The 22757-nt window shown below is 43.3% G+C and overlaps 1 protein-coding gene across 4 annotated transcripts in view; it reads right to left on the reverse strand.

Annotated features, from left to right (window-relative positions):
• The window catches only part of LOC115125157 (voltage-dependent calcium channel subunit alpha-2/delta-1), a 191920-nt gene that overhangs the window by 2445 nt on the left and 166718 nt on the right, over positions 1–22757 (reverse strand). For 2 of the 4 annotated variants that reach the window (XM_065022512.1, XM_065022510.1), the window contains 2 exons: positions 2071–2153; positions 1613–1701 (listed from right to left, as the gene is read on the reverse strand). In XM_065022512.1, coding sequence (XP_064878584.1) covers positions 1613–1701; positions 2071–2153 — 172 coding nt within the window. The remainder of the gene's footprint in view (positions 1–1612; positions 1702–2070; positions 2154–22757) is intronic. The other 2 variants (XM_065022513.1, XM_065022511.1) reach the window with 1 other exon arrangement.

The raw sequence follows: 22757 nt of genomic DNA on the forward strand, positions 1-22757 counted from the left end.
CATCTTGTTCACTAATAGTTGTACTAGTTCCCATCCTGACAGACACCTCGTTAAGTTCGCTGATGACACTGCCTTGATCAGCCTGTTGCATGATGACGAGGAACATCATGGCCCGGTCCTACATGACTTTGTAGAGTGGTGTGACAAATCACACTTGGTCCTCAATACCAATAAGACCAAAGAGATGTGCATAGACTTCAGGAAGCGTACAACACCTACCTCTGCAACATCTATCAGAGGTCAGAACATAGAGATTGTAGAGGAATATAAATACCTGGGTGTCCTTTCAGACAATAAGCTTCAGTGGAGTAAATGTACAGATCTGATCTACAGAAAGAGCCAACAGAGACTGTACTTTCTCAAAACGCTGGGATCATTAAATATAGACTCTACTATACTGACTCTGTTTTACAAATCTTTCATTGAGAGTATTTTAACTTTTTGTATTGTTTGTTGGTTTGGCAATGTCACTGTCAGCCAGAGAAACATGCTGAAAAGGATTATTACCACAGCAAGCAAGGTACTTGGAGTCAAACAGACAGGCCTGGATGAGATCTTCAAGGTCAGGGCCCTCCGTAAGGCTGACAAAATCATTTTAGACCCATGTCACCCCCTGTACCTGGACTTTGAACTACTCCACTCTGGGTGCAGGTATAGGGCATCCCTCAGCAGGAAGAACACAACTAGACAATCATTTGTGCCAGGTGTGATATCCCTCCTAAATAGCTTGGGCTAATGTTCCTATCGACCTAGTAAGGACAACAGGCTAGTCTCTTTTTATTGGTATGCAACTGTTATGAAAGTTGATTGTCAATTTATTTTGTTACTTAAACGTCACTTTAAACGTGTAAATGACACTGCAACAATAAAGTCAGTAAAGTAAATATCTGTGCATGCTCTTGGCCTTGGTGTGTGTGTATGTTTGTGTGTGTGTGTGTGTGTGTGTCGTACAGTACAGCACATCGTCAAATGTAGGAAACCCATCTGTTGCTTCCTCAATTTACTCTAGAGGGAATATAGACTGCAGAGGAACTTCCCTCGTTCAGTTGGGGAAGAGGGCTTTGTCCTACATTCACTCTCCGAAGTGTATCTATATCCGCTGTATAATACCTGTCCCCTCCATTCCCAGGCCAACCGAAGCATCGCGCCCGGCCTGTGTGTGTGTGACAGGTCTATTATGGGCAGTACGAAGACTGTGTGTCAGAAAAGGCAAGGGGAATACTGTGGGGTATGTTAAATATTTACATGAGTGATGTCAGTATTTTTCAGAGTAGGAGATGATGTCACATTCACAGTAGCAGCCTTCTCACCATCAATCACATTCCATCCACATCAACATGACTTAACAGTACACTATTCACCTGGTGTAGAATTACATGATCAAGTGGTAGATGCCTTTCTTTTGCTCTGGGTTTATCCAAGTGTGTTTATGCATTTGATGGACGTATTAGAAGCCACGTAGTAATTGATACCACATAGCTAGTAGTGGCTATGTGTAAGGTCTGATTATTGGAAGGTTTCAGGTCAGTTAGTAGTTGATGTGTGTAAGGCCTGACTATGAACAGTGGTGGAGTGACATGTCTCAGTTCAGTTTGTATTGAAGGACACTGACCCTGGGCCCAGCATCAACACCTGCAGCAACAGGAGGAGGGGGACGGGACTCAGACCAGAGACACCGCTGATTGGACACAGGGGCTCGTCCTACCATTTCAAACAAGAGCCAATGGAGATGCAAAATGAAGGATGGAAATTGGAAATAGAAAAAAAAGGAGAAAGAAAAAATGTAAAAGATGAGAATTAAGATTTCATGCAAAAACACTAAATGACAGTTACTGTAGTGCCAGTTAATGAAAGTCAGTTTAAAGGGTGAGATAATGCAGGATGGTATAACTTAATGAAAGATGTCAGAAAGATGAGAGAATGAACATGAGAAGACCTGTCATGCAAGCAACCAGTTCATTTGATGGAACAAAAAAGATCCCTGAGAGCAAAATGTAAAACAGATAAACAAATTCATGCAATCAGGCAATGAAGAACATTCAAACCAAGAGATAGAGAAAGAGAACTTACGTCTATGTTGTTGTCGAAACACACGTCAGGTCCTTTCCTGTATCTGGGGTTCTGAGCCAGCTCACAGGGGTCTGGACCCTGGGCTGCACACACACACACTAAGGAAATACTAACACACTCACACCTCCTATTAGTACAATACTCCCACTCTGATCTTAAATGCTGACACGTCCTGGTCAAACATACTGTAGATCTCTAACATCTCACACCTTTAACACTCCACCTTAAAAACTGAGACATATCACCCTGTCTGTGGCAGAGTAGTATCCTTTAACACTCCCTTACAAACTCAGACATATCACCCTGTCTGTGGCAGAGCAGTATCCTTTAACACTCCACCTTACAAACTCAGACATATCACCCTGTCTGTGGCAGAGTATTATCCTTTAACACGCTCCCTTACAAACTCAGACATATCACCCTGTCTGTGGCAGAGTAGTATCCTTTAACACGCTCCCTTACAAACTCAGACATATCACCCTGTCTGTGGCAGAGTAGTATCCTTTAACACGCTCCCTTACAAACTCAGACATATCACCCTGTCTGTGGCAGAGCAGTATCCTTTAACACTCCACCTTACAAACTCAGACATATCACCCTGTCTGTGGCAGAGTAGTATCCTTTAACACTCCACCTTACAAACTCAGACATATCACCCTGTCTGTGGAAGAGTATTATCCTTTAACACGCTCCCTTACAAACTCAGACATATCACCCTGTCTGTGGCCTAGTATTATCCTTTAACACTCCACCTTACAAACTCAGACATATCACCCTGTCTGTGGCAGAGTATTATCCTTTAACACGCTCCCTTACAAACTCAGACATATCACCCTGTCTGTGGCAGAGTATTATCCTTTAACACTCAACTTACAAACTCAGACATATCACCCTGTCTGTGGCAGAGTAGTATCCTTTAACACTCCACCTTACAAACTCAGACATATCACCCTGTCTGTGGCAGAGTAGTATCCTTTAACACGCTCCCTTACAAACTCAGACATATCACCCTGTCTGTGGCAGAGTATTATCCTTTAACACACTCCCTTACAAACTCAGACATATCACCCTGTCTGTGGCAGAGTAGTATCCTTTAACACTCCACCTTACAAACTCAGACATATCACCCTGTCTGTGGCAGAGTAGTATCCTTTAACACTCCACCTTACAAACTCAGACATATCACCCTGTCTGTGGCAGAGTAGTATCCTTTAACACTCCACCTTACAAACTCAGACATATCACCCTGTCTGTGGCAGAGTATTATCCTTTAACACGCTCCCTTACAAACTCAGACATATCACCCTGTCTGTGGCAGAGTAGTATCCTTTAACACACTCCCTTACAAACTCAGACATATCACCCTGTCTGTGGCAGAGTAGTATCCTTTAACACGCTCTCTTACAAACTCAGACATATCACCCTGTCTGTGGCAGAGTATTATCCTTTAACACGCTCCCTTACAAACTCAGACATATCACCCTGTCTGTGGCAGAGTAGTATCCTTTAACACGCTCCCTTACAAACTCAGACATATCACCCTGTCTGTGGCAGAGTAGTATCCTTTAACACGCTCCCTTACAAACTCAGACATATCACCCTGTCTGTGGCCTAGTATTATCCTTTAACACTGCACCTTACAAACTCAGACATATCACCCTGTCTGTGGCAGAGTATTATCCTTTAACACTCCACCTTACAAACTCAGACATATCACCCTGTCTGTGGCAGAGTATTATCCTTTAACACTCTCCCTTACAAACTCAGACATATCACCCTGTCTGTGGCAGAGCAGTATCCTTTAACACTCCACCTTACAAACTCAGACATATCACCCTGTCTGTGGCAGAGTATTATCCTTTAACACGCTCCCTTACAAACTCAGACATATCACCCTGTCTGTGGCAGAGTAGTATCCTTTAACACTCCACCTTACAAACTCAGACATATCACCCTGTCTGTGGCAGAGTATTATCCTTTAACACGCTCCCTTACAAACTCAGACATATCACCCTGTCTGTGGCAGAGTAGTATCCTTTAACACACTCCCTTACAAACTCAGACATATCACCCTGTCTGTGGCAGAGTAGTATCCTTTAACACGCTCTCTTACAAACTCAGACATATCACCCTGTCTGTGGCAGAGTAGTATCCTTTAACACGCTCCCTTACAAACTCAGACATATCACCCTGTCTGTGGCAGAGTAGTATCCTTTAACACGCTCCCTTACAAACTCAGACATATCACCCTGTCTGTGGCAGAGTAGTATCCTTTAACACGCTCCCTTACAAACTCAGACATATCACCCTGTCTGTGGCCTAGTATTATCCTTTAACACTCCACCTTACAAACTCAGACATATCACCCTGTCTGTGGCAGAGTATTATCCTTTAACACTCCACCTTACAAACTCAGACATATCACCCTGTCTGTGGCAGAGTATTATCCTTTAACACTCTCCCTTACAAACTCAGACATATCACCCTGTCTGTGGCAGAGCAGTATCCTTTAACACTCCACCTTACAAACTCAGACATATCACCCTGTCTGTGGCAGAGTAGTATCCTTTAACACTCCACCTTACAAACTCAGACATATCACCCTGTCTGTGGAAGAGTATTATCCTTTAACACGCTCCCTTACAAACTCAGACATATCACCCTGTCTGTGGCCTAGTATTATCCTTTAACACTCCACCTTACAAACTCAGACATATCACCCTGTCTGTGGCAGAGTATTATCCTTTAACACGCTCCCTTACAAACTCAGACATATCACCCTGTCTGTGGCAGAGTATTATCCTTTAACACTCCACCTTACAAACTCAGACATATCACCCTGTCTGTGGCAGAGTAGTATCCTTTAACACTCCACCTTACAAACTCAGACATATCACCCTGTCTGTGGCAGAGTAGTATCCTTTAACACGCTCCCTTACAAACTCAGACATATCACCCTGTCTGTGGCAGAGTATTATCCTTTAACACACTCCCTTACAAACTCAGACATATCACCCTGTCTGTGGCAGAGTAGTATCCTTTAACACTCCACCTTACAAACTCAGACATATCACCCTGTCTGTGGCAGAGTAGTATCCTTTAACACTCCACCTTACTAACTCAGACATATCACCCTGTCTGTGGCAGAGTAGTATCCTTTAACACTCCACCTTACAAACTCAGACATATCACCCTGTCTGTGGCAGAGTATTATCCTTTAACACGCTCCCTTACAAACTCAGACATATCACCCTGTCTGTGGCAGAGTATTATCCTTTAACACGCTCCCTTACAAACTCAGACATATCACCCTGTCTGTGGCAGAGTAGTATCCTTTAACACACTCCCTTACAAACTCAGACATATCACCCTGTATGTGGCAGAGTAGTATCCTTTAACACGCTCTCTTACAAACTCAGACATATCACCCTGTCTGTGGCAGAGTAGTATCCTTTAACACGCTCCCTTACAAACTCAGACATATCACCCTGTCTGTGGCAGAGTAGTATCCTTTAACACGCTCCCTTACAAACTCAGACATATCACCCTGTCTGTGGCAGAGTAGTATCCTTTAACACGCTCCCTTACAAACTCAGACATATCACCCTGTCTGTGGCCTAGTATTATCCTTTAACACTCCACCTTACAAACTCAGACATATCACCCTGTCTGTGGCAGAGTATTATCCTTTAACACTCCACCTTACAAACTCAGACATATCACCCTGTCTGTGGCAGAGTATTATCCTTTAACACCCCACCTTACAAACTCAAACATATCACCCTGTCTGTGGCAGAGTATTATCCTTTAACACTCTCCCTTACAAACTCAGACATATCACCCTGTCTGTGGAAGAGTATTATCCTTTAACACTCCACCTTACAAACTCAAACATATCACCCTGTCTGTGGCAGAGTATTATCCTTTAACACGCTCCCTTACAAACTCAGACATATCACCCTGTCTGTGGCCTAGTATTATCCTTTAACACTCCACCTTACAAACTCAGACATATCACCCTGTCTGTGGCAGAGAATTATCCTTTAACACTCCACCTTACAAACTCAGACATATCACCCTGTCTGTGGCAGAGTATTATCCTTTAACACTCCACCTTACAAACTCAGACATATCACCCTGTCTGTGGCAGTGTATTATCCTTTAACACACTCCCTTACAAACTCAGACATATCACCCTGTCTGTGGCAGAGTATTATCCTTTAACACGCTCCCTTACAAGCTCAGACATATCACCCTGTCTGTGGCAGAGTAGTATCCTTTAACACGCTCCCTTACAAACTCAGACATATCACACTGTCTGTGGCAGAGTAGTATCCTTTAACACGCTCCCTTACAAACTCAGACATATCACCCTGTCTGTGGCAGAGTATTATCCTTTAACACTCCACCTTACAAACTCAGACATATCACCCTGTCTGTGGCAGAGTATTATCCTTTAACACTCCACCTTACAAACTCAGACATATCACCCTGTCTGTGGCAGAGTATTATCCTTTAACACCCACCTTACAAACTCAGACATATCACCCTGTCTGTGGCAGAGTATTATCCTTTAACACCCCACCTTACAAACTCAAACATATCACCCTGTCTGTGGCAGAGTATTATCCTTTAACACCCCACCTTACAAACTCAAACATATCACCCTGTCTGTGGCATAGTATTATCCTTTAACACTCCACCTTACAAACTCAGACATATCACCCTGTCTGTGGCAGAGAATTATCCTTTAACACTCCACCTTACAAACTCAGACATATCACCCTGTCTGTGGCAGAGTATTATCCTTTAACACTCCACCTTACAAACTCAGACATATCACCCTGTCTGTGGCAGTGTATTATCCTTTAACACACTCCCTTACAAACTCAGACATATCACCCTGTCTGTGGCAGAGTATTATCCTTTAACACGCTCCCTTACAAACTCAGACATATCACCCTGTCTGTGGCAGAGTATTATCCTTTAACACGCTCCCTTACAAACTCAGACATATCACCCTGTCTGTGGCAGAGTAGTATCCTTTAACACACTCCCTTACAAACTCAGACATATCACCCTGTCTGTGGCAGAGTAGTATCCTTTAACACGCTCTCTTACAAACTCAGACATATCACCCTGTCTGTGGCAGAGTAGTATCCTTTAACACGCTCCCTTACAAACTCAGACATATCACCCTGTCTGTGGCAGAGTAGTATCCTTTAACACTCCACCTTACAAACTCAGACATATCACCCTGTCTGTGGCAGAGTATTATCCTTTAACACTCCACCTTACAAACTCAGACATATCACCCTGTCTGTGGCAGAGTATTATCCTTTAACACCCCACCTTACAAACTCAAACATATCACCCTGTCTGTGGCAGAGTATTATCCTTTAACACTCTCCCTTACAAACTCAGACATATCACCCTGTCTGTGGAAGAGTATTATCCTTTAACACTCCACCTTACAAACTCAGACATATCACCCTGTCTGTGGCAGAGTATTATCCTTTAACACGCTCCCTTACAAACTCAGACATATCACCCTGTCTGTGGCCTAGTATTATCCTTTAACACTCCACCTTACAAACTCAGACATATCACCCTGTCTGTGGCAGTGTATTATCCTTTAACACACTCCCTTACAAACTCAGACATATCACCCTGTCTGTGGCAGAGTAGTATCCTTTAACACGCTCCCTTACAAACTCAGACATATCACCCTGTCTGTGGCAGAGTATTATCCTTTAACACGCTCCCTTACAAGCTCAGACATATCACCCTGTCTGTGGCAGAGTAGTATCCTTTAACACGCTCCCTTACAAACTCAGACATATCACACTGTCTGTGGCAGAGTAGTATCCTTTAACACGCTCCCTTACAAACTCAGACATATCACCCTGTCTGTGGCAGAGTATTATCCTTTAACACTCCACCTTACAAACTCAGACATATCACCCTGTCTGTGGCAGAGTATTATCCTTTAACACTCCACCTTACAAACTCAGACATATCACCCTGTCTGTGGCAGAGTATTATCCTTTAACACCCCCCTTACAAACTCAGACATATCACCCTGTCTGTGGCAGAGTATTATCCTTTAACACCCCACCTTACAAACTCAAACATATCACCCTGTCTGTGGCAGAGTATTATCCTTTAACACCCCACCTTACAAACTCAAACATATCACCCTGTCTGTGGCCTAGTATTATCCTTTAACACTCCACCTTACAAACTCAGACATATCACCCTGTCTGTGGCAGATAATTATCCTTTAACACTCCACCTTACAAACTCAGACATATCACCCTGTCTGTGGCAGAGTATTATCCTTTAACACTCCACCTTACAAACTCAGACATATCACCCTGTCTGTGGCAGTGTATTATCCTTTAACACACTCCCTTACAAACTCAGACATATCACCCTGTCTGTGGCAGAGTATTATCCTTTAACACGCTCCCTTACAAACTCAGACATATCACCCTGTCTGTGGCAGAGTATTATCCTTTAACACGCTCCCTTACAAGCTCAGACATATCACCCTGTCTGTGGCAGAGTAGTATCCTTTAACACGCTCCCTTACAAACTCAGACATATCACACTGTCTGTGGCAGAGTAGTATCCTTTAACACGCTCCCTTACAAACTCAGACATATCACCCTGTCTGTGGCAGAGTATTATCCTTTAACACTCCACCTTACAAACTCAGACATATCACCCTGTCTGTGGCAGAGTATTATCCTTTAACACACTCCCTTACAAACTCAGACATATCACCCTGTCTGTGGCAGAGTATTATCCTTTAACACGCTCCCTTACAAGCTCAGACATATCACCCTGTCTGTGGCAGAGTAGTATCCTTTAACACGCTCCCTTACAAACTCAGACATTAACACTGTCTGTGGCATCCTTTAACACGCTCAGAGTATTATCCTTACAAACTCAGACATATCACCCTGTCTGTGGCAGAGTATTATCCTTTAACACTCCACCTTACAAACTCAGACATATCACCCTGTCTGTGGCAGAGTATTATCCTTTAACACCCACCTTACAAACTCAGACATATCACCCTGTCTGTGGCAGAGTATTATCCTTTAACACCCCACCTTACAAACTCAAACATATCACCCTGTCTGTGGCAGAGTATTATCCTTTAACACCCCACCTTACAAACTCAAACATATCACCCTGTCTGTGGCCTAGTATTATCCTTTAACACTCCACCTTACAAACTCAGACATATCACCCTGTCTGTGGCAGATAATTATCCTTTAACACTCCACCTTACAAACTCAGACATATCACCCTGTCTGTGGCAGAGTATTATCCTTTAACACTCCACCTTACAAACTCAGACATATCACCCTGTCTGTGGCAGTGTATTATCCTTTAACACACTCCCTTACAAACTCAGACATATCACCCTGTCTGTGGCAGAGTAGTATCCTTTAACACTCTCCCTTACAAACTCAGACATATCACCCTGTCTGTGGCAGAGTATTATCCTTTAACACGCTCCCTTACAAGCTCAGACATATCACCCTGTCTGTGGCAGAGTAGTATCCTTTAACACGCTCCCTTACAAACTCAGACATATCACACTGTCTGTGGCAGAGTAGTATCCTTTAACACGCTCCCTTACAAACTCAGACATATCACCCTGTCTGTGGCAGAGTATTATCCTTTAACACTCCACCTTACAAACTCAGACATATCACCCTGTCTGTGGCAGTGTATTATCCTTTAACACACTCCCTTACAAACTCAGACATATCACCCTGTCTGTGGCAGAGTATTATCCTTTAACACGCTCCCTTACAAACTCAGACATATCACCCTGTCTGTGGCAGAGTAGTATCCTTTAACACGCTCCCTTACAAACTCAGACATATCACACTGTCTGTGGCAGAGTATTATCCTTTAACACGCTCCCTTACAAACTCAGACATATCACCCTGTCTGTGGCAGAGTATTATCCTTTAACACTCCACCTTACAAACTCAGACATATCACCCTGTCTGTGGCAGAGTATTATCCTTTAACACTCCACCTTACAAACTCAGACATATCACCCTGTCTGTGGCAGAGTATTATCCTTTAACACCCCACCTTACAAACTCAGACATATCACCCTGTCTGTGGCAGAGTATTATCCTTTAACACCCCACCTTACAAACTCAAACATATCACCCTGTCTGTGGCAGAGTATTATCCTTTAACACCCCACCTTACAAACTCAAACATATCACCCTGTCTGTGGCCTAGTATTATCCTTTAACACTCCACCTTACAAACTCAGACATATCACCCTGTCTGTGGCAGAGAATTATCCTTTAACACTCCACCTTACAAACTCAGACATATCACCCTGTCTGTGGCAGAGTATTATCCTTTAACACTCCACCTTACAAACTCAGACATATCACCCTGTCTGTGGCAGTGTATTATCCTTTAACACACTCCCTTACAAACTCAGACATATCACCCTGTCTGTGGCAGAGTAGTATCCTTTAACACGCTCCCTTACAAACTCAGACATATCACCCTGTCTGTGGCAGAGTATTATCCTTTAACACGCTCCCTTACAAACTCAGACATATCACCCTGTCTGTGGCAGAGTAGTATCCTTTAACACGCCCTTACAAACTCAGACATATCACCCTGTCTGTGGCAGAGTAGTATCCTTTAACACGCTCTCTTACAAACTCAGACATATCACCCTGTCTGTGGCAGAGTAGTATCCTTTAACACGCTCCCTTACAAACTCAGACATATCACCCTGTCTGTGGCAGAGTAGTATCCTTTAACACTCCACCTTACAAACTCAGACATATCACCCTGTCTGTGGCAGAGTATTATCCTTTAACACTCCACCTTACAAACTCAGACATATCACCCTGTCTGTGGCAGAGTATTATCCTTTAACACCCACCTTACAAACTCAAACATATCACCCTGTCTGTGGCAGAGTATTATCCTTTAACACTCTCCCTTACAAACTCAGACATATCACCCTGTCTGTGGAAGAGTATTATCCTTTAACACTCCACCTTACAAACTCAGACATATCACCCTGTCTGTGGCAGAGTATTATCCTTTAACACGCTCCCTTACAAACTCAGACATATCACCCTGTCTGTGGCAGAGTATTATCCTTTAACACTCCACCTTACAAACTCAGACATATCACCCTGTCTGTGGCAGAGTATTATCCTTTAACACTCCACCTTACAAACTCAGACATATCACCCTGTCTGTGGCAGAGTATTATCCTTTAACACTCCACCTTACAAACTCAGACATATCACCCTGTCTGTGGCAGAGTATTATCCTTTAACACACTCACCTTACAAACTCAGACATATCACCCTGTCTGTGGCAGAGTAGTATCCTTTAACACTCCCCTTACAAACTCAGACATATCACCCTGTCTGTGGCAGAGTATTATCCTTTAACACCCACCTTACAAACTCAGACATATCACCCTGTCTGTGGCAGAGTATTATCCTTTAACACCCCACCTTACAAACTCAAACATATCACCCTGTCTGTGGCCTAGTATTATCCTTTAACACTCCACCTTACAAACTCAGACATATCACCCTGTCTGTGGCAGATAATTATCCTTTAACACTCCACCTTACAAACTCAGACATATCACCCTGTCTGTGGCAGAGTATTATCCTTTAACACTCCACCTTACAAACTCAGACATATCACCCTGTCTGTGGCAGTGTATTATCCTTTAACACACTCCCTTACAAACTCAGACATATCACCCTGTCTGTGGCAGAGTAGTATCCTTTAACACGCTCCCTTACAAACTCAGACATATCACCCTGTCTGTGGCAGAGTATTATCCTTTAACACGCTCCCTTACAAACTCAGACATATCACCCTGTCTGTGGCAGAGTAGTATCCTTTAACACGCTCCCTTACAAACTCAGACATATCACACTGTCTGTGGCAGAGTAGTATCCTTTAACACGCTCCCTTACAAACTCAGACATATCACCCTGTCTGTGGCAGAGTATTATCCTTTAACACTCCACCTTACAAACTCAGACATATCACCCTGTCTGTGGCAGAGTATTATCCTTTAACACTCCACCTTACAAACTCAGACATATCACCCTGTCTGTGGCAGAGTAGTATCCTTTAACACGCTCCCTTACAAACTCAGACATATCACCCTGTCTGTGGCAGAGTATTATCCTTTAACACGCTCCCTTACAAACTCAGACATATCACCCTGTCTGTGGCAGAGTAGTATCCTTTAACACGCCCCTTACAAACTCAGACATATCACCCTGTCTGTGGCAGAGTAGTATCCTTTAACACGCTCCCTTACAAACTCAGACATATCACCCTGTCTGTGGCAGAGTATTATCCTTTAACACTCCACCTTACAAACTCAGACATATCACCCTGTCTGTGGCAGAGTATTATCCTTTAACACCCCACCTTACAAACTCAGACATATCACCCTGTCTGTGGCAGAGTATTATCCTTTAACACCCCACCTTACAAACTCAGACATATCACCCTGTCTGTGGCAGAGTATTATCCTTTAACACTCCACCTTACAAACTCAAACATATCACCCTGTCTGTGGCAGAGTATTATCCTTTAACACCCCACCTTACAAACTCAAACATATCACCCTGTCTGTGGCCTAGTATTATCCTTTAACACTCCACCTTACAAACTCAGACATATCACCCTGTCTGTGGCAGAGTATTATCCTTTAACACTCCACCTTACAAACTCAGACATATCACCCTGTCTGTGGCAGAGTATTATCCTTTAACACTCCACCTTACAAACTCAGACATATCACCCTGTCTGTGGCAGTGTATTATCCTTTAACACACTCCCTTACAAACTCAGACATATCACCCTGTCTGTGGCAGAGTAGTATCCTTTAACACGCTCCCTTACAAACTCAGACATATCACCCTGTCTGTGGCAGAGTATTATCCTTTAACACGCTCCCTTACAAGCTCAGACATATCACCCTGTCTGTGGCAGAGTAGTATCCTTTAACACGCTCCCTTACAAACTCAGACATATCACACTGTCTGTGGCAGAGTAGTATCCTTTAACACGCTCCCTTACAAACTCAGACATATCACCCTGTCTGTGGCAGAGTATTATCCTTTAACACTCCACCTTACAAACTCAGACATATCACCCTGTCTGTGGCAGAGTATTATCCTTTAACACTCCACCTTACAAACTCAGACATATCACCCTGTCTGTGGCAGAGTATTATCCTTTAACACTCCACCTTACAAACTCAGACATATCACCCTGTCTGTGGCAGAGTATTATCCTTTAACACCCCACCTTACAAACTCAAACATATCACCCTGTCTGTGGCAGAGTATTATCCTTTAACACCCCACCTTACAAACTCAAACATATCACCCTGTCTGTGGCAGAGTATTATCCTTTAACACTCCACCTTACAAACTCAGACATATCACCCTGTCTGTGGAAGAGTATTATCCTTTAACACTCCACCTTACAAACTCAAACATATCACCCTGTCTGTGGCAGAGTATTATCCTTTAACACGCTCCCTTACAAACTCAGACATATCACCCTGTCTGTGGCAGAGTATTATCCTTTAACACTCCACCTTACAAACTCAGACATATCACCCTGTCTGTGGCAGAGTAGTATCCTTTAACACTCCACCTTACAAACTCAGACATATCACCCTGTCTGTGGCAGAGTAGTATCCTTTAACACGCTCCCTTACAAACTCAGACATATCACCCTGTCTGTGGCAGAGTATTATCCTTTAACACGCTCCCTTACAAACTCAGACATATCACCCTGTCTGTGGCAGAGTATTATCCTTTAACACTCCACCTTACAAACTCAGACATATCACCCTGTCTGTGGCAGAGTAGTATCCTTTAACACTCCACCTTACAAACTCAGACATATCACCCTGTCTGTGGCAGAGTAGTATCCTTTAACACGCTCCCTTACAAACTCAGACATATCACCCTGTCTGTGGCAGAGTAGTATCCTTTAACACACTCCCTTACAAACTCAGACATATCACCCTGTCTGTGGCAGAGTAGTATCCTTTAACACTCCACCTTACAAACTCAGACATATCACCCTGTCTGTGGCAGAGTAGTATCCTTTAACACTCCACCTTACAAACTCAGACATATCACCCTGTCTGTGGCAGAGTAGTATCCTTTAACACTCCACCTTACAAACCCAGACATATCACCCTGTCTGTGGCAGAGTATTATCCTTTAACACGCTCCCTTACAAACTCAGACATATCACCCTGTCTGTGGCAGAGTATTATCCTTTAACACCCCACCTTACAAACTCAAACATATCACCCTGTCTGTGGCAGATTATTATCCTTTAACACTCTCCCTTACAAACTCAGACATATCACCCTGTCTGTGGAAGAGTATTATCCTTTAACACTCCACCTTACAAACTCAAACATATCACCCTGTCTGTGGCAGAGTATTATCCTTTAACACGCTCCCTTACAAACTCAGACATATCACCCTGTCTGTGGCAGAGTATTATCCTTTAACACTCCACCTTACAAACTCAGACATATCACCCTGTCTGTGGCAGAGAATTATCCTTTAACACTCCACCTTACAAACTCAGACATATCACCCTGTCTGTGGCAGAGTATTATCCTTTAACACTCCACCTTACAAACTCAGACATATCACAGTGTATTATCCTTTAACACACTCCCTTACAAACTCAGACATATCACCCTGTCTGTGGCAGAGTAGTATCCTTTAACACGCTCCCTTACAAACTCAGACATATCACCCTGTCTGTGGCAGAGTATTATCCTTTAACACGCTCCCTTACAAGCTCAGACATATCACCCTGTCTGTGGCAGAGTAGTATCCTTTAACACGCTCCCTTACAAACTCAGACATATCACACTGTCTGTGGCAGAGTAGTATCCTTTAACACGCTCCCTTACAAACTCAGACATATCACCCTGTCTGTGGCAGAGTATTATCCTTTAACACTCCACCTTACAAACTCAGACATATCACCCTGTCTGTGGCAGAGTATTATCCTTTAACACACTCCCTTACAAACTCAGACATATCACCCTGTCTGTGGCAGAGTAGTATCCTTTAACACGCTCCCTTACAAACTCAGACATATCACCCTGTCTGTGGCAGAGTATTATCCTTTAACATCCTTTCAGACATATCACCCTGTCTGTGGCAGAGTATTATCCTTTAACCTCCACCTTACAAACTCAGACATATCACCCTGTCTGTGGCAGAGTATTATCCTTTAACACTCCACCTTACAAACTCAGACATATCACCCTGTCTGTGGCAGAGTATTATCCTTTAACACCCCACCTTACAAACTCAGACATATCACCCTGTCTGTGGCAGAGTATTATCCTTTAACACCCACCTTACAAACTCAAACATATCACCCTGTCTGTGGCAGAGTATTATCCTTTAACACCCCACCTTACAAACTCAAACATATCACCCTGTCTGTGGCAGAGTATTATCCTTTAACACTCCACCTTACAAACTCAGACATATCACCCTGTCTGTGGCAGAGTATTATCCTTTAACACTCCACCTTACAAACTCAGACATATCACCCTGTCTGTGGCAGTGTATTATCCTTTAACACACTCCCTTACAAACTCAGACATATCACCCTGTCTGTGGCAGAGTAGTATCCTTTAACACGCTCCCTTACAAACTCAGACATATCACCCTGTCTGTGGCAGAGTATTATCCTTTAACACGCTCCCTTACAAGCTCAGACATATCACCCTGTCTGTGGCAGAGTAGTATCCTTTAACACGCTCCCTTACAAACTCAGACATATCACACTGTCTGTGGCAGAGTAGTATCCTTTAACACGCTCCCTTACAAACTCAGACATATCACCCTGTCTGTGGCAGAGTATTATCCTTTAACACTCCACCTTACAAACTCAGACATATCACCCTGTCTGTGGCAGAGTATTATCCTTTAACACTCCACCTTACAAACTCAGACATATCACCCTGTCTGTGGCAGAGTATTATCCTTTAACACCCCACCTTACAAACTCAGACATATCACCCTGTCTGTGGCAGAGTATTATCCTTTAACACCCCACCTTACAAACTCAGACATATCACCCTGTCTGTGGCAGAGTATTATCCTTTAACACCCCACCTTACAAACTCAAACATATCACCCTGTCTGTGGCAGAGTATTATCCTTTAACACTCTCCCTTACAAACTCAGACATATCACCCTGTCTGTGGAAGAGTATTATCCTTTAACACTCCACCTTACAAACTCAAACATATCACCCTGTCTGTGGCAGAGTATTATCCTTTAACACGCTCCCTTACAAACTCAGACATATCACCCTGTCTGTGGCAGAGTATTATCCTTTAACACTCTCCCTTACAAACTCAGACATATCACCCTGTCTGTGGCAGAGTAGTATCCTTTAACACTCCACCTTACAAACTCAGACATATCACCCTGTCTGTGGCAGAGTAGTATCCTTTAACACTCCACCTTACAAACTCAGACATATCACCCTGTCTGTGGCAGAGTAGTATCCTTTAACACTCCACCTTACAAACTCAGACATATCACCCTGTCTGTGGCAGAGTATTATCCTTTAACACGCTCCCTTACAAACTCAGACATATCACCCTGTCTGTGGCAGAGTATTATCCTTTAACACGCTCCCTTACAAACTCAGACATATCACCCTGTCTGTGGCAGAGTAGTATCCTTTAACACACTCCCTTACAAACTCAGACATATCACCCTGTCTGTGGCAGAGTAGTATCCTTTAACACGCTCCCTTACAAACTCAGACATATCACCCTGTCTGTGGCAGAGTAGTATCCTTTAACACGCTCCCTTACAAACTCAGACATATCACCCTGTCTGTGGCAGAGTAGTATCCTTTAACACGCTCCCTTACAAACTCAGACATATCACCCTGTCTGTGGCAGAGTAGTATCCTTTAACACGCTCCCTTACAAACTCAGACATATCACCCTGTCTGTGGCCTAGTATTATCCTTTAACACTCCACCTTACAAACTCAGACATATCACCCTGTCTGTGGCAGAGTATTATCCTTTAACACTCCACCTTACAAACTCAGACATATCACCCTGTCTGTGGCAGAGTATTATCCTTTAACACTCCACCTTACAAACTCAGACATATCACCCTGTCTGTGGCAGAGTATTATCCTTTAACACCCCACCTTACAAACTCAAACATATCACCCTGTCTGTGGCAGAGTATTATCCTTTAACACTCCCCCTTACAAACTCAGACATATCACCCTGTCTGTGGAAGAGTATTATCCTTTAACACTCCACCTTACAAACTCAAACATATCACCCTGTCTGTGGCAGAGTATTATCCTTTAACACGCTCCCTTACAAACTCAGACATATCACCCTGTCTGTGGCCTAGTATTATCCTTTAACACTCCACCTTACAAACTCAGACATATCACCCTGTCTGTGGCAGAGTATTATCCTTTAACACTCCACCTTACAAACTCAGACATATCACCCTGTCTGTGGCAGAGTATTATCCTTTAACACTCCACCTTACAAACTCAGACATATCACCCTGTCTGTGGCAGTGTATTATCCTTTAACACACTCCCTTACAAACTCAGACATATCACCCTGTCTGTGGCAGAGTAGTATCCTTTAACACGCTCCCTTACAAACTCAGACATATCACCCTGTCTGTGGCAGAGTATTATCCTTTAACACGCTCCCTTACAAGCTCAGACATATCACCCTGTCTGTGGCAGAGTAGTATCCTTTAACACGCTCCCTTACAAACTCAGACATATCACACTGTCTGTGGCAGAGTAGTATCCTTTAACACGCTCCCTTACAAACTCAGACATATCACCCTGTCTGTGGCAGAGTATTATCCTTTAACACTCCACCTTACAAACTCAGACATATCACCCTGTCTGTGGCAGAGTATTATCCTTTAACACTCCACCTTACAAACTCAGACATATCCCCTGTCTGTGGCAGAGTATTATCCTTTAACACCCCACCTTACAAACTCAGACATATCACCCTGTCTGTGGCAGAGTATTATCCTTTAACACCCCACCTTACAAACTCAAACATATCACCCTGTCTGTGGCAGAGTATTATCCTTTAACACCCCACCTTACAAACTCAAACATATCACCCTGTCTGTGGCCTAGTATTATCCTTTAACACTCCACCTTACAAACTCAGACATATCACCCTGTCTGTGGCAGAGTATTATCCTTTAACACTCCACCTTACAAACTCAGACATATCACCCTGTCTGTGGCAGAGTATTATCCTTTAACACTCCACCTTACAAACTCAGACATATCACCCTGTCTGTGGCAGAGTATTATCCTTTAACACTCCACCTTACAAACTCAGACATATCACCCTGTCTGTGGCAGAGTATTATCCTTTAACACGCTCCCTTACAAACTCAGACATATCACCCTGTCTGTGGCAGAGTATTATCCTTTAACACGCTCCCTTACAAACTCAGACATATCACCCTGTCTGTGGCAGAGTAGTATCCTTTAACACACTCCCTTACAAACTCAGACATATCACCCTGTCTGTGGCAGAGTAGTATCCTTTAACACGCTCCCTTACAAACTCAGACATATCACCCTGTCTGTGGCAGAGTATTATCCTTTAACACGCCACCTTACAAACTCAGACATATCACCCTGTCTGTGGCAGAGTAGTATCCTTTAACACTCCACCTTACAAACTCAGACATATCACCCTGTCTGTGGCAGAGTATTATCCTTTAACACTCCACCTTACAAACTCAGACATATCACCCTGTCTGTGGCAGAGTATTATCCTTTAACACCCCACCTTACAAACTCAGACATATCACCCTGTCTGTGGCAGAGTATTATCCTTTAACACTCTCCCTTACAAACTCAGACATATCACCCTGTCTGTGGCAGAGTATTATCCTTTAACACCCCACCTTACAAACTCAAACATATCACCCTGTCTGTGGCAGAGTATTATCCTTTAACACTCTCCCTTACAAACTCAGACATATCACCCTGTCTGTGGAAGAGTATTATCCTTTAACACTCCACCTTACAAACTCAAACATATCACCCTGTCTGTGGCAGAGTATTATCCTTTAACACGCTCCCTTACAAACTCAGACATATCACCCTGTCTGTGGCAGAGTATTATCCTTTAACACTCCACCTTACAAACTCAGACATATCACCCTGTCTGTGGCAGAGTATTATCCTTTAACACTCCACCTTACAAACTCAGACATATCACCCTGTCTGTGGCAGAGTATTATCCTTTAACACTCCACCTTACAAACTCAGACATATCACCCTGTCTGTGGCAGAGTATTATCCTTTAACACTCCACCTTACAAACTCAGACATATCACCCTGTCTGTGGCAGAGTATTATCCTTTAACACTCCACCTTACAAACTCAGACATATCACCCTGTCTGTGGCAGAGTATTATCCTTTAACACTCCACCTTACAAACTCAGACATATCACCCTGTCTGTGGCAGTGTATTATCCTTTAACACACTCCCTTACAAACTCAGACATATCACCCTGTCTGTGGCAGAGTAGTATCCTTTAACACGCTCCCTTACAAACTCAGACATATCACCCTGTCTGTGGCAGAGTATTATCCTTTAACACGCTCCCCTTACAAACTCAGACATATCACCCTGTCTGTGGCAGAGTATTATCCTTTAACACGCTCCCTTACAAACTCAGACATATCACCCTGTCTGTGGCAGAGTATTATCCTTTAACACGCCACCTTACAAACTCAGACATATCACCCTGTCTGTGGCAGAGTATTATCCTTTAACACTCCACCTTACAAACTCAGACATATCACCCTGTCTGTGGCAGAGTATTATCCTTTAACACTCCACCTTACAAACTCAGACATATCACCCTGTCTGTGGCAGAGTATTATCCTTTAACACGCCCACCTTACAAACTCAGACATATCACCCTGTCTGTGGCAGAGTATTATCCTTTAACACCCCACCTTACAAACTCAAACATATCACCCTGTCTGTGGCAGAGTATTATCCTTTAACACCCCCCTTACAAACTCAAACATATCACCCTGTCTGTGGCCTAGTATTATCCTTTAACACTCCACCTTACAAACTCAGACATATCACCCTGTCTGTGGCAGAGTATTATCCTTTAACACTCCACCTTACAAACTCAGACATATCACCCTGTCTGTGGCAGAGTATTATCCTTTAACACTCCACCTTACAAACTCAGACATATCACCCTGTCTGTGGCAGAGTATTATCCTTTAACACTCCACCTTACAAACTCAGACATATCACCCTGTCTGTGGCAGAGTATTATCCTTTAACACGCTCCCTTACAAACTCAGACATATCACCCTGTCTGTGGCAGAGTATTATCCTTTAACACGCTCCCTTACAAACTCAGACATATCACCCTGTCTGTGGCAGAGTAGTATCCTTTAACACACTCCACCTTACAAACTCAGACATATCACCCTGTCTGTGGCAGAGTAGTATCCTTTAACACGCTCCTTACAAACTCAGACATATCACCCTGTCTGTGGCAGAGTAGTATCCTTTAACACGCTCCCTTACAAACTCAGACATATCACCCTGTCTGTGGCAGAGTAGTATCCTTTAACACTCCTCCCTTACAAACTCAGACATATCACCCTGTCTGTGGCAGAGTATTATCCTTTAACACGCTCCCTTACAAACTCAGACATATCACCCTGTCTGTGGCAGAGTAGTATCCTTTAACACGCTCCTTACAAACTCAGACATATCACACTGTCTGTGGCAGAGTAGTATCCTTTAACACGCCCCTTACAAACTCAGACATATCACCCTGTCTGTGGCAGAGTATTATCCTTTAACACTCCACCTTACAAACTCAGACATATCACCCTGTCTGTGGCAGAGTATTATCCTTTAACACTCCACCTTACAAACTCAGACATATCACCCTGTCTGTGGCAGAGTATTATCCTTTAACACCCCACCTTACAAACTCAGACATATCACCCTGTCTGTGGCAGAGTATTATCCTTTAACACCCCACCTTACAAACTCAGACATATCACCCTGTCTGTGGCAGAGTATTATCCTTTAACACCCCACCTTACAAACTCAGACATATCACCCTGTCTGTGGCAGAGTATTATCCTTTAACACTCCACCTTACAAACTCAGACATATCACCCTGTCTGTGGCAGAGTATTATCCTTTAACACTCCACCTTACAAACTCAGACATATCACCCTGTCTGTGGCAGAGTATTATCCTTTAACACTCCACCTTACAAACTCAGACATATCACCCTGTCTGTGGCAGAGTATTATCCTTTAACACGCTCCCTTACAAACTCAGACATATCACCCTGTCTGTGGCAGAGTATTATCCTTTAACACGCTCCCTTACAAACTCAGACATATCACCCTGTCTGTGGCAGAGTATTATCCTTTAACACGCTCCCTTACAAACTCAGACATATCACCCTGTCTGTGGCAGAGTAGTATCCTTTAACACGCTCCCTTACAAACTCAGACATATCACCCTGTCTGTGGCAGAGTAGTATCCTTTAACACGCTCCCTTACAAACTCAGACATATCACCCTGTCTGTGGCAGAGTATTATCCTTTAACACGCTCCCTTACAAACTCAGACATATCACCCTGTCTGTGGCAGAGTATTATCCTTTAACACTCCACCTTACAAACTCAGACATATCACCCTGTCTGTGGCAGAGTATTATCCTTTAACACTCCACCTTACAAACTCAGACATATCACCCTGTCTGTGGCAGAGTATTATCCTTTAACACCCCACCTTACAAACTCAGACATATCACCCTGTCTGTGGCAGAGTATTATCCTTTAACACTCTCCCTTACAAACTCAGACATATCACCCTGTCTGTGGAAGAGTATTATCCTTTAACACTCCACCTTACAAACTCAGACATATCACCCTGTCTGTGGCAGAGTATTATCCTTTAACACGCTCCCTTACAAACTCAGACATATCACCCTGTCTGTGGCAGAGTATTATCCTTTAACACTCCACCTTACAAACTCAGACATATCACCCTGTCTGTGGCAGAGTATTATCCTTTAACACTCCACCTTACAAACTCAGACATATCACCCTGTCTGTGGCAGAGTATTATCCTTTAACACTCCACCTTACAAACTCAGACATATCACCCTGTCTGTGGCAGAGTATTATCCTTTATCCTTACAAACTCAGACATACACAGAGTAGTATCCTTTAACACGCTCCCTTACAAACTCAGACATATCACCCTGTCTGTGGCAGAGTATTATCCTTTAACACTCCACCTTACAAACTCAGACATATCACCCTGTCTGTGGCAGAGTATTATCCTTTAACACTCCACCTTACAAACTCAGACATATCACCCTGTCTGTGGCAGAGTAGTATCCTTTAACACGCTCCCTTACAAACTCAGACATATCACCCTGTCTGTGGCAGAGTATTATCCTTTAACACGCTCCCTTACAAGCTCAGACATATCACCCTGTCTGTGGCAGAGTAGTATC

The sequence above is a fragment of the Oncorhynchus nerka genome, linkage group LG9a (assembly GCF_034236695.1).
Source record: "Oncorhynchus nerka isolate Pitt River linkage group LG9a, Oner_Uvic_2.0, whole genome shotgun sequence".
NCBI classification, from domain to species: domain Eukaryota; kingdom Metazoa; phylum Chordata; class Actinopteri; order Salmoniformes; family Salmonidae; genus Oncorhynchus; species Oncorhynchus nerka.